Source organism: Triturus cristatus, chromosome 7 (genome assembly GCF_964204655.1).
Source record: "Triturus cristatus chromosome 7, aTriCri1.1, whole genome shotgun sequence".
Lineage (NCBI taxonomy): Eukaryota > Metazoa > Chordata > Amphibia > Caudata > Salamandridae > Triturus > Triturus cristatus.
This window is the reverse complement of record NC_140590.1, coordinates 66,589,728-66,612,902: the sequence shown is the minus strand read 5'-3', so window position 1 is coordinate 66,612,902 and position 23,175 is coordinate 66,589,728. Positions and strand designations below refer to the sequence as shown.

Genomic DNA, 23,175 nt, shown 5'->3' with positions numbered 1-23,175 from the left:
TGAGGTGTCTATTGTGGCCCCTAGGTACTGTTGTATGTGGGACGGTTGAAGATGAGACTTTGCGTGGTTTACTGTGAACCCTAAGTCGTGGAGTAGTTGAAAAGTGGCGTGAGTGTGGTGTACACACTGACTGTATGAGCTGGCTTTTTTGAGCCAATCGTCTAGATATTGGAAGACGTGAATGTGCTGTCTTCTTAGATGAGCTGCCACTACCGCCAGGCACTTGATGAATACCCGGGGTGCTGTGGTGACTCCAAAAGGGACTACTTTGAATTGGTAATGTTGACCGTCCACTATAAATGTGAGATATTTCCTGTGTGATGTGTGAATGGGAAAGTAAGTGTCTTTGAGATCCAGAGTGGCTAGGAAGTCGCCTTGTGAAAGAAGAGGAAGTGTGTGACATTATTTGCTGATTGAGTGTGTACAACAAATGCTTAACACTACCCTCTGATAAAGCCTTACTGCTCGCCCACACTACCACAAATAGAGAGTAAGGTGCTATCTACTTTTACCTCTGCCTAACTTTGGGGTTCCAATGGACACAGTGCACACTATACCTCATTGAGGTATGGTATATACAGAGCCAGCTTCCTACAACAACGCAACTAACAAAATGCATCACCGGTTATCCTTTTTCTGGTTTACGTTATGGGAGTGAGATAATAATCGCCCCCGCCTGTCAACCTTCTGCGCCCACCATCCTGCTGATTTATCACCCATCCAACTCAATTCTTTGCCATAACTCTTCTACGCTGTACCTCTAGTTTCTTGCTATTCCTTGCTCATCCTCCTCCCCTAAGCCTCTCCCTATCTCATTAACAGTTTTGTTAATTCTTCCCTCGTCTTCTACTTTGCTTGCTCTCTTTCCTACTTTTAAATTTTTTAAAGTCCTTTCTGCCTCTTTTGTGTCCAGATGGCCGTAGGAAAAAAAGTGGGGGTACCATTAACCAGAACTTTTATTCCCCAAACACTTGCTGGTATTTGTCGGATTTAAATGTTAGTTACTTTCACTGTAGGCTTACAATTTGATACCCAATCAGTTGCAGATCATTCAACTAAGACCTCCAGACAAATGTAGTTTGTTAAGAGTTTAGTTTAAAAGCGCACAATGACAACTAATAACTGCATAGATCGGAAAAACTACCTGGCTCTACGAAATATTTAGATGAAAGCCTATCTTTTGATCTGGTTTTGCCTGGAAACCATTAAAACTGTGGTTTCAAGGTTTGTTTTCTATTGCATAATTCTTTGCTTCCGCGAATTAGCTTGCAAAGAGGCACCTAACGTGACTGCTGCTGCTCTGAGTTCTGAAAAGCGCAATTGTGTCTTGAGGTTACCAGAAAACCCTGTTTTCTTTTACAAACACAAGAGAAGCTGGACATTTATCACGTAGAACTGTGTGAAATAATGCTGAGATCAAGGTTCCATGGAGGTGCATTGTGAACAAATGCAATTTAAGATACAAAAACAAAAGCATTTCTGGACTGAACTAAGTTTAATAAAACAGATTATCTCACAAAACAGGAATGGGTGTCTCAAACAGAGATACAAGCAGCACTGGCAAAGCCAACAGGTCTGGCCTCTGTGAGAAATATTGGCTTTGCCATTGTTTTTTAGCCATGTTGCAAACGGCTGAAAGTAAAGAAAAAAAGCTTCATGACACAGCCAGCCTTGACTGCGATATAGCATTTTTGTTTTTTTAGGTCGAGCCTGGTCGGTGCGTGCGCTGCTGCGAGGCATGCATTATGAACTTGAAGCCCTGCCCACTCTCCACTCATATTTTTACTTGGCTTGTGTCTTGTCTTTCGTAAACGCTGGCTTCCAATTCATTATTAGGGTTGTTAGTCCCTCCTTGGTACCGCCTTGTCTGCATTTGTTACCTCCCATAACAACTGGACCTTTTACTCGTCTTGTTACACGGTCTGCTTTATCTTGGCTGTGAGCACTATTTTGTTTAATGATTTGCCCCTATTCCACCCACTACGTCATAGCATGCTGCCCGCTTTTATTTTATTTACTAATGGCGGTCTGCTTAAACTATACCGGCTACGTTTTTTATTTATTTTAGCAGGGTGGTCCGCTTCAAGTATAGCGTCCGCGCGTACTTACTTTTTGTTTACTAGCGCCCATGCGGCACGTTCACATTCATGGAGGCCGGGCCTTCTTTAGACAAGCCACGTCTAAAGAAAAGTGTGCGGCCGCTATTAAAGTGAAAGCGCGGCATGGTCGCTTTAACCCCCCCCAAAAATCTGTTTATCAACTTGACAAACGTGCTTTTTTTGGTAAAAGCGTTCCATGCTGCGCTTTCACTTTAAGAGCGGCCACGCCCCCTTCTTTAGACGCTGCTTGTCTAAAGAAAGGGGTACGGCCTCCATAAATGTGAAAGCGCCACATGGGGGGGGCTAGTAAAAAAATATATGTAGATTTACAATGCAATAGGTCTCGCATTTGCGAGAATTTAAGCTATTGCATTGCCACTAGCTCAAACTGTCAAAAATGTGAGAACTATTGATTGCAAATGCTTGTTCTACTTGAAGCTATGCTGCACTGAAGCCAGTGCTGCTGTATAATCTATAAGATAACTTTCCTGTAGCTCTATAGACTGGGAAACGCAAGGACACTCCTGACCTTTGCATGCAGCCTCTTCTTCAAAACAGGCAAGCATTTATTTACAAGTTAATGGACGTGAAAGAAGGCAGGTAACTAGGGTGTCATGCACAGTTAACTTTTGGACAGTCTTCATTTTTAAAGACACTCTGCAACAAATGTGTGTACATGAAAACGTCTCTGCAAAGATTCCAAAAATGTATTTCTCTCACGTGCAGAACTGTTTCATCTTAGTAGATCAGTGTGACCTCTTGTACTTTGCATGAGGTCCCCCATTGAAAAAGGGCAAGCATTTAGTTACAAGTTAATAAATGTGAGGGTCACACGTAATAAAAGTAAGGGTCAGACGTCTGTCTCTGCAGTTACCAGTGAACAGTTCCCAAAGCAATGCTCCCCAGTGTGACTTCTTCACTTTTCTCATGCCACAGGCCCGCTCAAAGGCTGTGAACCATCTGGTGATGTCATCATCTTCCTCATATAGGGTCACAAGATTGCTCTACTTTCTTATTTGGCTTGCTGCCACCATTGATGGGAGTGTGGGGGGTGGGTAAGCCCATCTCTGCTCTCTCTCTTTTTATGGAGCCAGGAGTCTGGAGTCTAGGTCTGTTCTCTTGATCAACCTTGCTAGAAGGGTGTCCTCTTCATTGAGGCTGTCCTCAATTATCTCATAAGGACCTGACCCACCTGTGTGGGATATAGGTGCTGTGAGCACTAACCTTGGAGTCAGGGGCAGATGGGCCCTTGTCTTATGTTTCTTAGGGTGAGTTATGGCCCTTAGGGACATTGTCAACATTGCTAAGTTAGCATGAGCTTCGCTGCCATGATGCTGCTTTTGTGCACGTTACTACATGACTTAGTTTTTGACTCTGTTTGTGCCTTTCACATGAGAATGGGCTGCTTTCGCGTTCTCTGTCTTTCCTGGAGTTTAGTCTGAACACGATGCGCAAGGTCGATAAACAATGCCCCTTGTTATTCTGTTCTGGTCAGTCCCCAGCACCTAGACATAACATGCTACACACAGCTGCAGTACTGAAGACTTGTGCTTTGATATTACATTGTTGCGTGTTATTTTAACACACTTGGAGAAAGCTGTTCCGTGGAGAAGAGCTCCGCTGTTCCTATGATGTAAACCTTACATCCAGGCTTTAAGGTATGGGGTCTGCTGGCAAAGCCCAGAGATTGTCCTTTTTGTATAAAATAAACTTCTTCTAGTCAAGGGGTGGGTAATCAGGCCTAAAGGCCCTTGTTTCCACAGTCTTTATATAAAATGACTTCTCCCTTTGTATTCTATGGAATTGTAACAATGCTAACTGTGCTGAGTTTATGCATTTTGCGGCTAGTAGTGGCATGTATACTGTATTGTAGAGCACGATAGTTAAAATAAACATTTTGAACTATTTCAGTGACTGCCTATTCTCATTGTGGACAAGTACGAGTGGGTGAGCGAAAGAGTACGTCTTGCTCCCGCGATTCCTGAGAGAGTCGGGAGTGTTGTGTTCTGGGTGGTCTAATCATTTGTAGCTCCGTGATATTTGTAGGAGAAGGAATGAGACACTATAGCTAGTCGGTTTGGGATTTTGGGTACTGATGTGGTAGGTTTATACACCCCTATACACTGAGGTCTTGTTCTCCTGCGCATAGTTCAGTGTATGTGCAGAATCCCTGCAACACCCTGTTCTCCCCATCGAGTGAAGGAGTTTGGGGGTTGTCCTCACCTTCACTATTTTCATCTCCCGGGTTTGGACCCCCCCACAGAAGGGTGGTCTCTTGCATACTCAGCTAAAAGCTCCTGGAGCCTGACCCTAGAGGGATGGGACCCCATGATAAAAGTTTACATAGATACCTTAACTCTCTCATCTCTAAATGGCCGTAGGCGTAGGGGGTGGGGGGAGGGGGGAGGTCAAGCTCCTCAACCCTATTCTCTATGTCAGTCATTATTTCACTAATAGTGGAGATCTTTTTACAAGCGGTCACAAAACTTCTAAAATACTTTTACCTATAGTAAGGTGCTAACTTTTAAACATACTAAAAGAGGCTCAACCAAGGCCCTAACAATACTTTTAAAAATTAGAAAAACTTGTCAATTCAAAGACTGTGAATCTAAAGATAATTTAGGAGTTTTGTTGTGTCATCAGTTGTTGGCTACGTACTCCAACAAATGCAAAGTTGTAGACCCCGCCGCTAATCCACCAACGTAGGAAGCTGGATCTCTATATGCTATTCCAAAAAGAGGTATCGTTTGTACAGAGTCCAGTGAGTTCCCAAAGTTACAGCAGAAGACAAAGTAGAGAATACCTTACGATCAATTTAGTGGTAGTTGGGCTGAGCAGTTCGATATCAGAGGGTAGTGTGAGTGCATTTGGTGTACATACTCATACAAGGCAAGAACACATACTAAATTACTAACTCCAGGCCAAAAATATTTCTTTAGTTACTTTTATTTTAGGAACCAAGCTGAACTCAGTTACAGGTAAGTAGACTCTTCAATTATGCAATACTTTCAAGTCATTACTGGCAAAAAAGGTTTGTATAGAATCAATACAATACTTTACATGTGCATGCAATGCTTATCAATGGAGAAAAAGATACTTTGTATTTAGGATCAACAATTAGTACAACACCGAGAGAGACCAATGCAATCCTATGGGAGGAAAGACAGGAGAGTAACTTGTAGGTAAATCAACAGTTTTCAGATTCAGTCTCCGGGGGTTTTGGTCAAGGTGACGGTGCCCAATGTTATCTTATGGAAGCTGGAGGCACCGGTTGCAGGTAAGTACCTGTGGGTCAGGGACACAGGCCCTAGGGGTTGAGGTCAGCACTGGAGGGCCACCAAATAGCACTGAGCCTGCACCACCAGCAGCACATGGGCGGCAGGGTGCAGAGTGCAAAGGAGGCGTTGGGTGCCTTATAGAAAGCAATGAGATCCACGGTTGGGGGGTGAGGGGAAGGAATAGCAGCAGGCTCGGTTCAGGAGGCTGGCTGAAGAAGTTCCAAGACTGGAGAGGTAAGTTGGGTAGAGGGGGGACGCCGTGACTTCAGTGGTTGGGTACCCCAAGGCCACGGGCTGTAGGTGCAGGGGTGTCTTTAGGCGTCTGGTTTTTCTCACCAGATCTAGGCGAGGGCCCTTCAGGTTGAGGCAGCAGGTGTCTTGGGGAAGATCAGGAGAGGTCGTCCGATGCTGGATCCCTGGTCAGGATCGCCGGGAAGACTTCACTAGGTCAGTGGGCCACCTGGACTCGGGCCATCGGCGTTGGGTGGAGAGTGCTGCAAGTGTCGCAGATCTGCCTGGATCTGGGGTTTGTTTCTTGCTGAACAAATTCGGTGTCCACGGGAGAAAAGAGTCTTGAATACAGCACAGATTCCCCAGTTGTTGGAGGTTGCTGGCTGCGGGCCATGCTGGTTTCTTGGAGCAGGGTCGCTGGAGGAGGAGACAGGACAGTAGGGCAGGGACCAAGTAAGCGGTCATCTTCTCCACTGCTGGACGACCCTTCGGTCCTTCTTCTTCGTAAGTCATCGAATCTGAGGAACAAGATTCAGAGTAGCCCTTAAATACTGAATTTAAAGGTGTTACTGGGGTTGAGGGGCAGTAGCCAATGGCTACTGTCTCCTAGGGTGACTACACCCTTTGGATTCCCGCTCCCTTCAGATTGGCCTAATTCTCCAAACCAAGATGGAGAATTTGCAAGTGAGGGGTTCACCTCCGCTCCTGACAACCCCTGGGGTGTGCAGGGTGAGGTAGACACTACAACTCTGCTTACTAATTTTCCCGCCTGTCCTGACACCAACACGTGGGGTTGGCATGGGGGGGGGGAGGGGGGAGCGGGCATCTCCACTAGCTGGAGCTAACTAAATCAGCATAACACAAGGTGAGAGCCTTTGAGGCTCACCGCCAAGTGTTGCTGTTCCTGCTAGGGGGAAGTGAGAAGCATTTCCACCCACAGCAGGCTCTGTTTCTGACCTCCGGGAGCACAAAGGCTCTCACCTCAGGAGGTCAGAAACCTGTCTGGTAGGTGGCTGGCTGGCAAGGACCAATCAGCCAATACACTAGAAGTCTTTCGTTTTCAGGGGGCATCTCTAAGATGCCCCCTGAGTGCATTTTATATCAAACCCAACACTGGCATCAGTGTGGGTTTATTATGAGGAGAAGTTTGATACGAAACCTCTCAGTCTTCAATAAAGCCATCATGGAGCTCTTAAGTTTGTGTTGACCAACTCCCAGCTCATGTACTCTAAATGGCTTCACTGCACTTACAATGTCTGTGAATGAACAGACACTGTAGGGGTATATTGCTTGTGTAGGTATGGTGCACCCTACGAGGCCTGCTAGAGGGGTGACTTACCCATGCCAGAGGCATGTGTGCCATGCCAACTCTTCAGTTTGGTCTGCATCAAAACACACTGCCTACAAAGGCAGTGTGTGGGTGTTATGGTGAGGGGTCTCGGGGGGGGGGGGGGGAGGGGGGTGGGGGAGCATAGTAAATGTTGTAGCCCTCAGAGGCCTCTCTGGCCACAAAGCCCTTGGTACCAGGGGCACGTTGTACAAGGGACTTACATGTGGCCCAGAGGTGTGCCAATTGTGGGAATTTTGGTACAGTTTTGGGAAAGAACACATGTGCTGGGACCTGGTAAGCAGGGTCCAAGCACACAATCAGTCAGTCAGTCACAGATAACTTTATTTCGCCAACAAAATGATGGCATGAAAAGTATTCTACAGTCAAGTTAACATTGGGTATCTGGCAAAACGTTAGGGGGGGGTAACCATGCAAAAAGGGGCCCTTTCCTACACCAACCACAAAGCCAATAGAAGGCAACAAGCGAAATGCATTCTCAGGTCAACTTTCTGAATGTCCCCAAGATGTATTTAGCAAACGAGACAGCTGCGCTGTCTGGTAGGCTGCGTCTAAAAATGCATGCATACGGTTTTAAATCTAATATCACAATGAAAAAAGTAAGCAACCCATTAGAATTGCCCAATTCACAAAAAGTTTCAGAATCGATGATTAAAAAAAACAAAAAAAAAATGTTCATAAAGAATGGGCTACACTCTGTCTAACTGAGAATCTGCTATTCCGGAATTTTTTGGCCTCATCTCATGCACAAAGGCCTAGGATACCTTTCACAGCGACCTAGTGCAGGATCTAATGGAGGAGCACTAAGCAAACGCTTAGTAGTGACAGAGGACTCCTGTCCCAGCAACGGGTTGATGCATGTAGCGAGTTGGTAGCAGCATACAGTGTTTTGTGGTGATCCTAATGTCACTAGGCCTTTTTACATGTGTCATGTGAGTGGGAGGCTACTGGCCCACTCAGACCTTTCCAATGCTAATGGGGAACACAGAACCCTAGCGCAAAATCCAGAATGTCTGGATGAATGAGTGGGTGTATGAGAACTCTTATACATTGCATGAATGGCTGAATGAATCTGAGTGGCACATGCCTTAGGGTTCCATTTTGGAGGCCTGGCATGCTCATGTGCACAAGATGGAGGTGAGGTTGCTTTCCCAGGCAGTGTTAAGAGTATTGCTATCATTCCTTACACTGGAGGGAGGGACCCCAGACACTGAAGTGGGAAAAGAGGAGACAGGTTTCTCCTGACAAATTCGATTAGAAAGGCTTCCCCTTATACATTTCTGATACAGAGGGCTGCTGGTTAATCTTCCTGAAAAGGCCATTTGGTGGATGATAGAGATGACGAGTGTGATTGTAGTTCCTGCTTTTAGAGTGTTAAGGGTTGTTTTAGAAAGGCAGCAGCCCTTCAGGTGCGGATGTTGACAGTCAGTTGCAGACAGCTCATACTCCTTTGGGCCTCTGTTGAGAATGCTCCAGCCGGGAGAAGACCCTGCTCTGTTGTGGGTGCTCCAGCCTAGTTGGCTATGCAGACAGCCTGAGAAGGACAAACTAAATCAGAACCAAACCAGTTCTGAAAGGGTAGACTGAGAATCCACATCCCCAGTCTGTCAATCCTGTATAAGGTAGCTGCTGGCCCACTTGTTGTTCTAGTTCCAGAAGTGATTGCCCTTAGGGCTATGATTCAACAGAGACTCACAGCCTTTGTTACTGGTGTGCTCTAATCTCGGAGCCAGTCCCTGAACTACTCCGAGAAGCCACAGCATTTCCCAAGCATGCCAAAGCGCCATCAACGGTCATCACAGCCGTGGCATATGCAAAGTGTGCCCCATCTGTATTCCTGACGGAAGCCAGGAAACATTTTACACTGTAGTACCTGCTGTCTGGCTGAGATTGAGGTTGGCACAACAGGTGCATTATCTACGCAGTGCCGGAGCGGTCCCTGCTGCCCCAAGAAGAATCTGGCAATCTGAGGTGCCACACCGAGCAGTGGTTAGCCTGGCACTCATTCGACGTGTGCTAAACTAACTACAGCGCTCTGAAGTACAAAGCTGCTGTTGCCAACCAATCTGTGCTGAAGCACTGCCTGGCTATTGCAGAGCTAGAGACCTACCCGTCCAACAGGACTTGGACACTGTGCCCCAAACAAAAACGTTTAAGTCACCACCAGATTCCCAAAAATGGAAACTTCAAAACTGCTGCATCACCAGAAGGTCACAGATCAAATGCGATTGTGACTCAACAGAGCGGAGGAGCTGGGTCAGCTGAGATGAGGGGCCCCTGCACACAGCGACATTGGAACCAAGCTACACCTGGGTGATTAGCCCAAACTGGACAAACTAGAGCTAGGGAAGGACCTAGACTGGCAGTTCGGGCTGGACTGTTCCCTTTCAAGCAGAGTGAAGACTGATTTGCATATGGCTGTGTCCAAACTGAGGTGGCATGACATGCAAAATAAAGATGTCTGTATGCAGCAAGAGCGATCAGCAGTTGCTGAGATTAATTCAAGCATTCCATCCATCACTTTTTGTATACTTTAGTGCGTTGCCAATCTGCTCCCGTCACTGCTAGAGCCTAGAAGACTCAGCCAGCCACTCTGACCGCTGTCTTTAGGACCCTGCTGTGTGGCCTGGTCAGACCGCAGCCCAGCACAACTCTCATGAGCCAGACTGCAATCGTAAGGCCTACTGCAGTCCTCCTTCGTCCACAGGAGTAGGTGTGAGGCTATTTAACAAAACAAAGCCATTAAGAGACCGTATGTGAACAGTAAATATGCCCTGGGGCCCTAGACCATCAGAGATGGGGAGGAGGGTGGAGTGCTTGGGGCTCATTTACCTTGAAGCACACTGCACTCAGACATTTATCTGGGACATTTTCGTGATTTGTGTAATATTGTGCCTTACTGGAGAATACAGTCATTATCATTTGTAAAGAGAAGCACTAAGTTGGACAATAAAGTTATTGCACTGTTGGTTGTGTTGCTGAGTTCTGACATAGTCATGTTCCCACAGTAAATGGAAGTATTTCACCTAAGTGTGTGTGGTGGAAACGTTGATTTGCACGGTTTCTTTTTTTAGTAGTTTCTCACTCAAAAGAAGTACATTGTAAACACAAATATAAAAAGGTGATTTTGCACCACACTAAATTCGATCTGTGGTTTAAATACCGCCAGATCTCAATTTTGGAAGTCTTGGGATCCAGTTTAGGACTCTTAGAAAGTATATTCCTCAGGTCAATATGGATGTACTACAACAGTCTGATTAGGTTAGTAAATTCCATGGAAACAGAATACTTGTGTGTTAAAAGGTTTATGCACTCAAGTGGTTTTCTTTCTGTGGAGTTTGTCCAATTTATTCCAGCCAGAGAATGGCAGGGCAGGGAATAACCACTATTCGTTTTACACTAATGACTATATCCCAGACTGCTTTTCTCGAGCTCCATGGCTCTGTGTTCAGGCTTCTAAGGAATAATTTAGCAGGCATGGGGAGATCTAGGATTGCCAAGATGTCCTGCCAGTGTGCTGTTAGGAGGGATGCGGAACCATAACAGTTAATACTTCTTGGCCTTCCACAGGTCCCCAGGTAGAATCATTGGAGCTTGGATAAGCCTTAGTTAGCTGTACGTTATCAGCGTGGGTTTAAGACGGGGGATAAAGGTGCATTCGCTGTTCCACTGGTCCAAACCCTAGCACCGGTGAAAGCATGGATGAGAATCAGAAACATCACTGACACTTGTCCAACATGAAGTCACCATGCTCAATCGTGGTGCCGGGAATGACAAGTGCTTTGAAGCCACTTGCAGTCACCGCGCAGCCATTGTTGCGAGGCGAGACACGCACAGGTTTTACACAGCCCTCCGCATCAGAGGTGTTGCCATTTCACAGCCCTGTGAGCAGCAGCTCCTTCAGTGCTGACCTGACGGAAGGCTGACCCAGAAGTCGCCAGAGGAAGACTCTTAAAGCTTGGCGTGGGTTCTGTGGGTTCTGTGGAACTGTGCTCTAATGTCTTGATTACTAGTGTCCCAGGGTAGCAATACAGGACCACAGTGTGTGTGTAAAATACTGTTCTGCATGGCTCTTGCATACTGAAAGAGGTGCTCAGAGAGCCCAGTATGAACAGAAGCATGCCTACGCTTTCCACCACCCCACTGGGATATTCTGCATGGCCAGTTTCACTCTGGGAGGTAGAAGCGGCAGTGAGAACACGTGATGTTCTTGTGCTTCCGTGCAGGACAACAGCAGCAATTGTTACAATAACCTTCCCAGCAGGCGCTGCTGAATGCGTCTACTTTCCCTTTTACAAAACCTCTGTATTTTCATTAATATTTGGATAACTTTTGTATCTCCATATATACAAAAATCAAAATAACTCCACAGTAATGCCACAGAACACACCACTCTGCTGCTGCATAATCCCACTGTGCGACATGCGGCGGTACTTCGACCAGAGACAGAGTTGAGACTGCACATCACGACCTCTGGTAGGGATGGGAAGCATCGAGCTCCCAGACAGAAGCAGCTGGACTCAGCTCCAGGGATGGGTGGCGCGGCTGCAGCTGTGTGCACTGTGCTGCACAGCGTTCTCAGAAGTACTGCATAATCCCACTGTGCGACATGCGGCGGTACTTCGACTAGAGACAGAGTTGAGTCTGCACATCACTGCCTGTGGTAGGGATGGGAAGCATCGAGCTCCCAGGCAGAAGCAGCTGGACTCAGCTCCAGGGATGGGTGGAGCGGCTGCGTGTACTGTGCTGCACAGCGTTCTCAGAAGTACTGCATAATCCCACTGTGCGACATGCGGCGGTACTTCGACCAGAGACAGAGTTGAGACTGCAAATCACGGCCTGTGGTAGGGATGGGAAGCATCGAGCTCCCAGACAGAAGCAGCTGGACTCAGTTCCAGGGATGGGTGGCTCGGCTGCAGCTGTGTGCACTGTGCTGCACAGCGTTCTCAGAAGTACTGCATAATCCCACTGTACGATATGCGGCGGTACTTCGACCAGAGACAGAGTTGAGACTGCACATCACGGCCTGTGGTAGGGATGGGAAGCATCGAGCTCCCAGACAGAAGCAGCTGGACTCAGTTCCAGGGATGGGTGGCTCGGCTGCAGCTGTGTGCACTGTGCTGCACAGCGTTCTCAAAAGTACTGCATAATCCCACTGTGCGATATGTGGCGGTACTTCGACCAGAGACAGAGTTGAGTCTGCACATCACTGGGAGCTCGATGCTTCCCATCCCTACCACAGGCAGACAGAAGCAGCTGGACTCCGCTCCAGGGATGGGTGGAATGGCTGCAGCAGTGTGTACAGTGCTGCACAGCGTTCTCAGAAGTACTGCATAATCCCACTGTGCGACATGCGGCGGTACTTCGACCAGAGACAGAGTTGAGTCTGCACATCACTGCCTGTGGTAGGGATGGGAAGCATCGAGCTCCCAGACAGAAGCAGCTGGACTCAGCTCCTGGGATGGGTGGCGCAGCTGTGTGCACTGTGCTGCACAGCGTTCTCAGAAGTACTGCATAATCCCACTGTGCGACATGCGGCGGTACTTCGACCAGAGACAGAGTTGAGACTGCACATCACGGCCTGTGGTAGGGATGGGAAGCATCGAGCTCCCAGACAGAAGCAGATGGACTCAGTTCCAGGGATGGGTGGCGCGGCTGCAGCTGTGTGTACTGTGCTGCACAGCATTCTCAGAAGTACTGCATAATCCCACTGTGCGATATGTGGCGGTACTTCGACCAGAGACAGAGTTGAGTCTGCACATCACTGGGAGCTCGATGCTTCCCATCCCTACCACAGGCAGACAGAAGCAGCTGGACTCCGCTCCAGGGATGGGTGGAATGGCTGCAGCAGTGTGTACTGTGCTGCACAGCGTTCTCAGAAGTACTGCATAATCCCACTGTGCGACATGCGGCGGTACTTCGACCAGAGACAGAGTTGAGTCTGCACATCACTGCCTGTGGTAGGGATGGGAAGCATCGAGCTCCCAGACAGAAGCAGATGGACTCAGTTCCAGGGATGGGTGGCGCGGCTGCAGCTGTGTGTACTGTGCTGCACAGCATTCTCAGAAGTACTGCATAATCCCACTGTGCGATATGTGGCGGTACTTCGACCAGAGACAGAGTTGAGTCTGCACATCACTGCCTGTGGTAGGGATGGGAAGCATCGAGCTCCCAGACAGAAGCAGCTGGACTCCGCTCTAGGGATGGGTGGAGCGGCTGCAGCTGTGTGCACTGTGCTGCACAGCGTTCTCAGAAGTACTGCATAATCCCACTGTGCGACATGCGGCGGTACTTCGACCAGAGACAGAGTTGAGACTGCACATGACGGCCTGTGGTAGGGATGGGAAGCATCGAGCTCCCAGACAGAAGCAGCTTGACTCAGCTCCAGGGATGGGTGGCGCGGCTGCAGCTGTGTGCACTGTGCTGCACAGCGTTCTCAGAAGTACTGCATAATCCCACTGTGCGACATGCGGCGGTACTTCGACCAGAGACACAGTTGAGTCTGCACATCATGGCCTGGGGTAGGGATGGGAAGCAACGAGCTCCCAGACAGAAGCAGCTGGAGTCAGTTCCAGGGATGGGTGGCGCGGCTGCAGCTGTGTGCACTGTGCTGCACAGCGTTCAGAAGTACTGCATAATCCCACTGTGCGATATGTGGCGGTACTTCGACCAGAGACAGAGTTGAGTCTGCACATCACTGCCTGTGGTAGGGATGGGAAGCATCGAGCTCCCAGACAGAAGCAGCTGAACTCCGCTCCAGGGATGGGTGGAACGGCTGCAGCAGTGTGTACTGTGCTGCACAGCGTCCTCAGAAGTAAAGCATAATCCCACTGTGCGACATGCGGCGGTACTTCGACCAGAGACAGAGTTGAGACTGCACATGACGACCTGTGGTAGGGATGGGAAGCATCGAGCTCCCAGGCAGAAGCAGCTGGACTCAGCTCCAGGGATGGGTGGAGCGGCTGCAGCTGTGTGCACTGTGCTGCACAGCGTTCTCAGAAGTACTGCATAATCCCACTGTGCGATATGTGGCGGTACTTCGACCAGAGACAGAGTTGAGTCTGCACATCACTGCCTGTGGTATTGATGGGAAGCATCGAGCTCCCAGACAGAAGCAGCTGGACTCAGCTCCTGGGATCGGTGGCGCAGCTGTGTGCACTGTGCTGCACAGCGTTCTCAGAAGTACTGCATAATCCCACTGTGCGACATGCGGCGGTACTTCGACCAGAGACAGAGTTGAGTCTGCACATGACGGCCTGTGGTAGGGATGGGAAGCATCGAGCTCCCAGACAGAAGCAGCTGGACTAAGCTCGAGGGATGGGTGGCGCGGCTGCAGCTGTGTGCACTGTGCTGCACAGCGTTCTCAGAAGTACATATGAAAGTGCACTTCAACATCATTTAGGACGTCACACAGATGAAGGGTTGATATTTCCCGTGTGCCCTGCAACGTCCTGAACGTGACAGATAAGCACTTTCAATGTAAGATAATATTTTGGTAAAGCAGCTCGTGAAGGAGTCACAAACACTTTATAAATCCGGACAGAAGTGAGAATGAAAAGTAAAGCCTCAATCCCAAAAGCACAGATTTATGAAACCTGAAAATAACACATGGTGACTCTGTGGTAGTACCACTGCTACTCCAAGATTCCTGCATCTAGTTAAGAGGGCCAGGTCTCACCAGACCTCACCGGGGACAAGGGTATAACATATAAAAATTAGAACATGGAGCGGTATTGGCTAGGAACACTCCTGCAGAATTGAATCTCAAACTAGGCTGGGTAAGGAGAATCAAAAGTTGCTATAAAGTTTAAAATAATTCACCAACCTAATTTAATAAAATAATAGCAAGCAACCAATTCGAACTGAGAGTAGGGCAACTGAGTTGTGATTCAGCAAAAGTAAAATAGATAAATAAACCAACATGGTTGTTGCGGTACCGGCTTTACAACAACATAAAATGTAATGAAACCAAGAAACTGACATTTTGAAAAGCAGGAAACAAAGTCCTATATGGGCTGTACCGAACATCACCAGGTTGAATGATTCTGATCTATTAGAATTTAGAGAACACAAACACAATTTCAATCTTTAAAACACCTGTAGCAACGAAATAACGTACAGGACAGACAAAAGATATCAGAGGAAGAAATAACACTAACAAGCATTGGCAGTGCCAAAAGGTCTGGCTTTGAAGAAATATTGTATGGTAAAGTAAATACCATGGGAATGGATATGTATTTGTGTGGAAGCACAGAACTGTACGATAATAGTGGTGTAGGTTAAAAGGTCAGATGGCAGCTGCCAGACTTAAAATCCAAGTGGGTTAATTAATGCCTTCCTCCTATCGATGTTGCCAGGGGGAAAAAAAATAACTATGTCACATGTATGCCCCTGAAAGTTCAAGCTCAGGCAGCTGGGTAAATAAACAAAATGATCACAGCTGCAAGAGGGGCAAGCACTTTTTTGGGGGAAGTGCAAAAATTCCGCCCAATCAAAACTTGTACTTCTGGCTCCCAACATGTGAGCAAAGCCAAAGCCCATCTCCTGGTGATGCTCACATAACTGTCTGATGACAGCTGTACTATGAAGCCAGACCATAAAAATGACAAAACGGATAAATAATCAGGCAGAGAGTAATTCTCATCACACGACTCTCATGAGATGTTGTTTGGGGTCCTAGTTAGGTCTCGCCTGGCGTTAGCGCGCATGCGCTTCTCTCGTCATGCGAGGGCTTCTTGGAATCACTACAGTTCTAGAAGTCGTGTGTCCGCTCCGCCTTCAATTTTCATTGGCGTGCATCGTTTGACGTCACCAATTATGCTAAACGGGTGTAATGATTGGCCAGGAGGCTTTTTAGTCCCTACTGGTTACCACCCTGTCCACTTTAGGCCCCGCCCACCGGGACTGGATCTTTTACAGGCGGCTTTACACGCTCCCCTTTAAAGGACAGTAAGCACTCTTTTCTTTTCATTTGCAGCGCCGTCCCCACGCTCGTAATGGCCATTCGGACAGCCTCTCCTGATTCAGCCCCCACACCCCTCGTTGTTCCTCCATCCCCTTGCTTACTTGACCTGTCCGTCCTGACACACACTGTTAGTATTGGTCCTTTAGTTGAAAAAAAGCTCTAGAAGCACTGGGCTCTTATCGCCGTGCATGCAGCTGTTTCATGCTTCCCCAGGGTTTCAGAACAAAATGATCACTTACGAAACACTTCTCCCAGGTTATACTATTTCAGCCGTATTCCTTAACAGCTGGTCCATGTATTTTTTGCGAATCTATTTTCATCTGAAATAAGCTGGAATGCCTCAGAAAGATTTACACACTACCTCCGCTCTCAGTTGAGAGCCTCCGTAGGCAGTGTTCTAGGGGTCAAAGAGCACTCACTGCCCTTGGTAACAGGGACAAAAAAATGCGCTCCTTCCCAAGCAAAACACAAACCACACTTAGAGGAGGGGGAGGGATGTCGGGCCATCGGCATAGACTCATTTGTGGGTCTGTGTGTGCCACACCTTAGCTAGCCCCTCCCCCGACAGACCCTTTCACCGCTGGGGGGGGGGGGTGGGATGTGGGGAGACGGGAGGGGGGGCTCCGACCAGTTTACATTTTGTAAAACCACTGCTTCCCATCAGGCACAGCCTTAAGAATTCCCATCATTGGTGCTAGAAAAACCCTACCCCACAAAGCCAACCAAAGCCTCTCCCCAGGAATGGAGGAAAAAACCACTGCCGATATGCAAAACCCCTCTCTCCCACAACGAGCCTCCTTCAGACAGGTACTGGAACATGAAGGCTTGCGCTGTTCCCCATGTGTTGTGCTTCTGTGTGGACGCGGCAGGGTACTTAAACACAGGCCCTGGGCAGAACCACGGCCTCCACATCTTCAGACCGCAGGCGGCGCCGCCGATGCACATCTGTGTGGACCCCCTAGTCACCCACCCACCCACCCCCCCACCCACTCACTCTATGTGTCGTACCCCCTCCGCCACCCACCCATTGCTCCTTGTTCTCGCATGGGAACATGTCGAAGTGTGCGCGCGCACAGCAGCCTCTAGGATGTGCTGCTGGAGATATCGGGTGGGTGGCAGCTGTGGCACATGGTTCGGAGATATAAGAGCGTTCGGGTCGGTTGCGGGTCATTATTGCGTCCCGCTTTATCACTGTGGCTCTGACCCAATGGCTGCCCAGGGCAATAGCTCGGACCCAATGGCTGCCCAGGGCAATAGCTCGGAGCAAGTTTGTTATAAGTGGAGAGAAACGTGGCGCAGGGGTTAGGCAGTAACGGGTGCCGGTGGCGAACGGCCCACAGGGGGTATTTGTGCATGCTGACGCCAGTGTTTTGGCTTATTTGGACGAAGGCGGGCTGTTAGTCATCGCCGTGACAGGCAACGCCCCGAGGCGAAGAGCTGCTCCCTCCAATGACCAGAGCCCTGGTGGCAAGGCAGAGGCGTTCCTTTGTTCTCCGGTGCCAATGTGCTCCACGGCAGGTAACTCGAGTTATGTGACAGTCGCCCTTCTCGTGACTCTTATACCCTCGTTAACCTTGACATTGGGTCACTTGCACCAAAAGTGTGCATTTAATAATGTCTTGGGTGTATATGCAAACTGTGATATACCTGTTTTCGGAATTGTTTCTGACTGAGGGTTATCTTGTTCGGACTCAAGTGGTGGTATCATTGACAAGTACTTGCATGCAGTGTAGTTTATCAGGAATCTTCTATGCACACAAGAGTCCAGTCTTGGGTGCAATTTGGTATGTAGGGGTTTACTTCACCCTACCCGCACTTGTAAATTCTCACCTAGGTGCACCAACGTGGGTACAATCATTGCAGATTTAATGGCATAGGTCTCGCCTTTGATTAAGTTAAAGCCATTTGCATTGCTAATGGTATTGTATAGCAAAGCAAATGGCTTTAACTTAATAGCAGGCGAAACCTATTGCATTTTTGATACTTGTTTTTATGTTTATATTGTTGACTGGACAAGCATTTCCAACCCCTCTACTTCACAAACAGTCAGCTGCCAGTTCACAGTGCTATGTAGCTGTGAAAGTTGACTGTGCCACTAAAGCGAGTTTGTATTCACATATGTATGTAGCTCAACTCATTAATGCCAATCCTTTCCTAGAAGTGCAGGCTAACACGGACTCTAAAGAAAAGCTGTATGTGCAGCTTGCACTAAGGACAGTGATGGTTCCAATACAAAAATGTAGACAAACGTTTACAAAATGTAACAATTCCAGGCAACATACAATCCTTTCCGAATGTTCCCTTATTATATACAAATACATGAATACGAATTAAAGTAAGACAGATGACTGCTTTGAAAATAAAATTTGCACAAAAAAAATTTAAACTTTAATGTTTTGCTAAACTACTATGAAACTGTATATTTCTCTGAATTAATACATCTTAATATTTTAAAGAAACAACATTAACAGTGGAAAATCAATGCAAAACAATCATAGGCACTTTTATTAGCAACATGAAATAAATTAGGGTCCGGATTCTTAAAGAGAGTCACAAAAGGATAACCACAGGTGTCTGTCCTTGCATGTGGGCAGACTTTTGACTTTCAGACATTCATAGGCTTACAGAAGGACGTATACGAAAAGCACTACTAGCAAGATTTTGTAAATTCTGTTTTCGCACGAACAAATATATGTACATATTTTCTTGTTCAAAAAGATTAGAAATTCACTTCTCTACACCCCCTTTTTTCCCTATCCCAGAAAACATTTTACGCCTTCTCTTGTCAGGAGTAAACCTCCCTTCCAACCTTTTCTAGTGTAAGAAGAGATTCCAGAGACCCTTAAACATGTTAGTTTGAGTGTGCACAGACTCGCAAGGCTCTCCAACCTTGGACCTACTGCTTTCTCCTTGGCTCCACCCCGTATGTAGATTTTCAGAAAGGTGGCAACAGCAGAGCCCTGCCAGAATCCAAACCCCTATAGAATATGAGCCACACATAATCACAGAGGTCATTATCAGAGTGCTGATGTAATGAACCTCTCATAATCTGTCACTAAACTGTATGGCACGAAAAAGGGAAAAGAGTTTGCCTCAACAGAACAAGTAGATTACTGGAGCATCTCTTCCCTACGACAAGTACATAGTTTATAAAATTCTACACTTCTGTAATAAAGGAAGTGCTTAAAAATGCATCAGCAAGTAGAAATAGTATAGGATATATCGGTTGCTACTCTCTGACGAGAATGGCACATGTGGCTATGGCAGAGAAGGAAAAGTCAGTACATGTCCAGAGAGTACTAGTGAACACTTACCTTGGCAGAACTGCCACTATTAGGTTTGGTAGCCAGTGAGGCACTGGGTTCCCCCGAGATGTCAGAGTGGAGAGCAGCGGCAGCGTATGTCGGCGAGGACTGCTCACTCGAGGAGGCTAGGAGAAAAGAATAAATCTGTGAGTGCCAGTGTTTTAGTCCTACAGGATAACGAGGCACTAGAGGATCACAAGGCGAGTGTGCATACCATCAGATAGATAAACATCTAGGAGTTTAAAGGATAGCACATGCTTGGGCAGAATACTCAAAACCTCCCTCCAAACAGCACCCTCCCTGGCGGACTTCAGAACTAAATCAAAGACTAGACTCTTTGAGGGAGATGTCGCTCCCACAGCACCCAGATACTCCTAGGGGTGACAGTACTGCGCTATACAAATGCTGATTGATTGATTAAAAACCTCCACCCGGATTCTAGCTCTTGTGAGAAGCTAAAGTGCGAGCTGAAAAATATGGGACAGAGGGATGAACTGGACAGAGCAGAAATAACTCAACAGTCATCCAGTTCAAGTCGAATCACATACTTTGCATTATTCTGCCATCTAGTGGTTGGGTCAGAATTGTCCTTGAATGCTTTTGAAGTAAACCAAAATAGGTCTTGTATTGTAGAGACCCTACAATGCCCCTCAAGGCATCTCTCTTATCAGACAGCTTACTCAGTTATCGGGCAATCAGCTTAGCCTTTGACATTTCACTCTGCATGAAGTACTTCTGGACCCTTGCTATACCTTCGTAAGCAACCAAGAGATATTCATTTTTGATTGGTGTTTTTGTATCATTAGAGAAGTAATTTAGCTTGGGTATGTGTGGCATCTTCTGGTGTTAATGTACCATGGCAACTAATGAATGAGGTCATCCACATGGTTGCCTAGGTTTTGGAATGTATACTTTTGATTGCTCTGAGCAGATGCTTGTGCTGAATGTGGTATGGATGGGTTCTTCATTCCTTGGAAATAAATCTTAGCTTGCCCTTCATCTCAAGTTTGCCTTACTCATGATTCTTCAAACCTAAGAGGATCTTACAGTAAACATTGTAAATCCAGGTCAAATGTTTCTCAATGAAATTTTAAAAAATGGCAGATGTGTTGCAGGGATGATGTTATATGTTAGGAACCATGAGGCCTATAGACTTTATTTTGGTGTCAAAACTAAGGTTTTGGCGATCAAGTAGTCTTACAGAGACAGAAATGAACTCCTCGGAGCAACTCTTATGCCATTTTCCAAAATGTCAGCTCTATAATGATATGTTTTAGCCATCATATTGGTAATTCATTTTATTGCGGTTTTTGTTTCAGGTTTTCAGTCGATTCAAATTTGTAAACATGAGCGAAGCAGGTGGTAGCAGAGGATCTATACCTCCTGACAGAGTGTTGCTAACTACAAAATCTGAGGACTCCTTCAACAAAGAAAAATGTGTTGTATGCCAAACCAATCTGAAAGAAAAGCTAACATCAACTGCGGCTGGACAGAAGATAGTTTGAGATGCTGCAGAAAAACGGCAAGACAAAATTCACTAAAGTTTGAAACAGATGAGTGAAGAGGATCAAATATTTTATCATTGTAACAACAAGTGCTATAAAATGGAACAAAGCCTGGAAAAAATTACCAGAAGATGGCAGAAACCAGTAATTCACAGCAAGATTCCGAGTCGTTTGAGAAAGCAACGACAACCAAACTCAACGACCATCTACTTAGAAGATAGATGGCTACCCTTCGTCCACCTCCAACAATTGATAAGTAAGCAGAGGATCTTCAATGTGTTATCTGTGATTTAGCCAGAACAAGGGCCAAAGGGATTGATGAAAGAACAAAGTACAGAGTATGTGATTCTCAAAGGGCAAACAAGTTTTTATCTGCAGCTACGTTTCTTCAAGATTATGTTTTCAGCCATGACAGCTGATCTAAACAGCGAGGTGAATATATTAGCAGCGGATTTGTATGCCCACCTGAACTGCATGTGTGCATACATTTTAAAATATGAATGTACAATAAGCTCCCAGGAGCAACGTAACCGCCAGCCTTCAGTTAAGTTTGCAAATTAAGTTTTAAAGTCACTCGAGTGCTGACTCCGTGAGATTGGAGAAATAATGGTCAACATTGATTAAACTGATTTGATCCATAATAATGAGATTCATTTTTTTCTGGTGAGAATGTACGATGACAGAATTTGCTTTTGTCAGTCCAACAAAAAAAATGAGTCACTTGTGGTGTTCTCAGCTGATTTGACTCCTTAACCCCTTCGATGCTGCGCAGATTCCGCCGCTGTGCTGGCGGAATCTTGCGCGGGCGTGGTCATGACGGAATGGTTCCGTCATGAGCACAGCTCAACCGTGGGTCATGACGGAACCATTCCGTCATGAGCACCGAAGGGGTTAAGTTCTTGCTGCAAAACTTGGACCTAGTAACAAATTTTGTAGTGCCCCAGAGCTCCGCAAATCATGGGAGTCAACAAGAATGCCTGAAGTTGTCATAACATTTTTTAGATCATTGTTTAATATCAGCAAAGCAAAACTGTTACAAACTAAAGTTCTTGAGTACGGAACAGAAGCTGGCAACATTGATGATGGATTTGAAGTTATAAGCGAAGCAGAAGAAGACAATCCCATGAACAGGACAGGCTTATGCTGTGCAAATGTACTGTCTTTTCTAAATCATGTTCTACCAATTACATCACGACAAAAAGAGAACTCCACTAAACATGATGACTGCCCAGGCAATCTAGGGCAAGTGCAAAAGTAGAGAGCTAATCACTTCAATTAATAGGATTGGTGTATTAACAAGTTACAAAGACATAGTACGGAGCAGAAACTTGTTAGCAGCTCATGCTGCAAAATCTTGTGAATCTGACCGCACACCACTTCCAAGTCACTTTAACAGGAAGGGTTATACAATTGCTGCTCCTGATAATTTTGATTTTGAAGACAGCTCTTCTTTGTCTAGAAAATCCAGCACACATGACATGGCGAGGGTGCTTTTTCAAGACTGTACCAATGAAGTAGCTGCTGAAAAACAAGTTGTGTCAGTTGTAAGCATAAACAAACAGAGCTGCAAAGTTATAACCCAACTACCTTGCCAACGTGTGCAAATTCACTACGAGCCATCAACACGTCCCAGTCTACAAAAAGTTTCAAAGTGGCTGAGGACAGGAATCTTCTTCTACCTGATGTTGCGGTCCGCAAAGTTTATTTAACAGAATTTATCACATCGCTTATTCGGGGTGAGTGAAGGATGAAGAAAAGCCAGTTCCTCCGGGGCTGGAATTCATGCTCTGATTTCCCAGGATACTATCCCACTGAAGAAGGTTTGGGAATTTACCAGTAATACCATCTCCAGTCACAAACTACACAACAGTACACACAGCTCTAAAAAATGTCCTAAATGTGTGTGCCCACCTTGAAGACCAGCCTATTCTGACAATGAAGGTGGTTTTTCGGTATTGTAGCTGACATTTTTAGGAGCAATCCAGTAGAATTTGATGATCTTTATACAATGATTAGCGTTTTCCACATGACAGAAGTTGCAGTGTACAGGAAGTTATCTCAGTGGATGTGGCATACACAATGCACTTATTGAGGCTGAAAGTTTCAGAAACAAAACTGTCCAGTCAGTATTGAGCAGAACTCAATATGTTTGTTCATTGCAAGGTAGCCTCATCATATATGAGGCTACAGAAACATAGCGTTGGAATGCTACAAGAACAAATAATTAGGTTTTGCAAATCTTATCACAGAAGTCAACAAAGCACAGGTTGCACTTCATTCAAAAGACATTATGAAAAGTCAAGCAATGTTCAATACACGCAGTTCAAAATCAGAAAACCAAGTTCGCCGAGTTTGTCAAAGAATGTGGAGAAAAATCAGAGCTTTGCAAGTACTGGGGAAATGTTTTATACACAATAGCTCTAGTGAAAAACTTGATACAACTT

At 46.4% G+C, this 23,175-nt stretch overlaps 1 protein-coding gene across 2 annotated transcripts in view; it reads right to left on the bottom strand.

Annotated features, from left to right (window-relative positions):
• Positions 1-23,175, bottom strand: part of XRCC1 (X-ray repair cross complementing 1) — a 297,807-nt gene that overhangs the window by 149,482 nt on the left and 125,150 nt on the right. For both annotated transcript variants that reach the window (XM_085615657.1, XM_085615656.1), the window contains exon 7: positions 19,236-19,351. In XM_085615657.1, the coding sequence (XP_085471783.1) occupies positions 19,236-19,351 (116 nt within the window). The remainder of the gene's footprint in view (positions 1-19,235; positions 19,352-23,175) is intronic.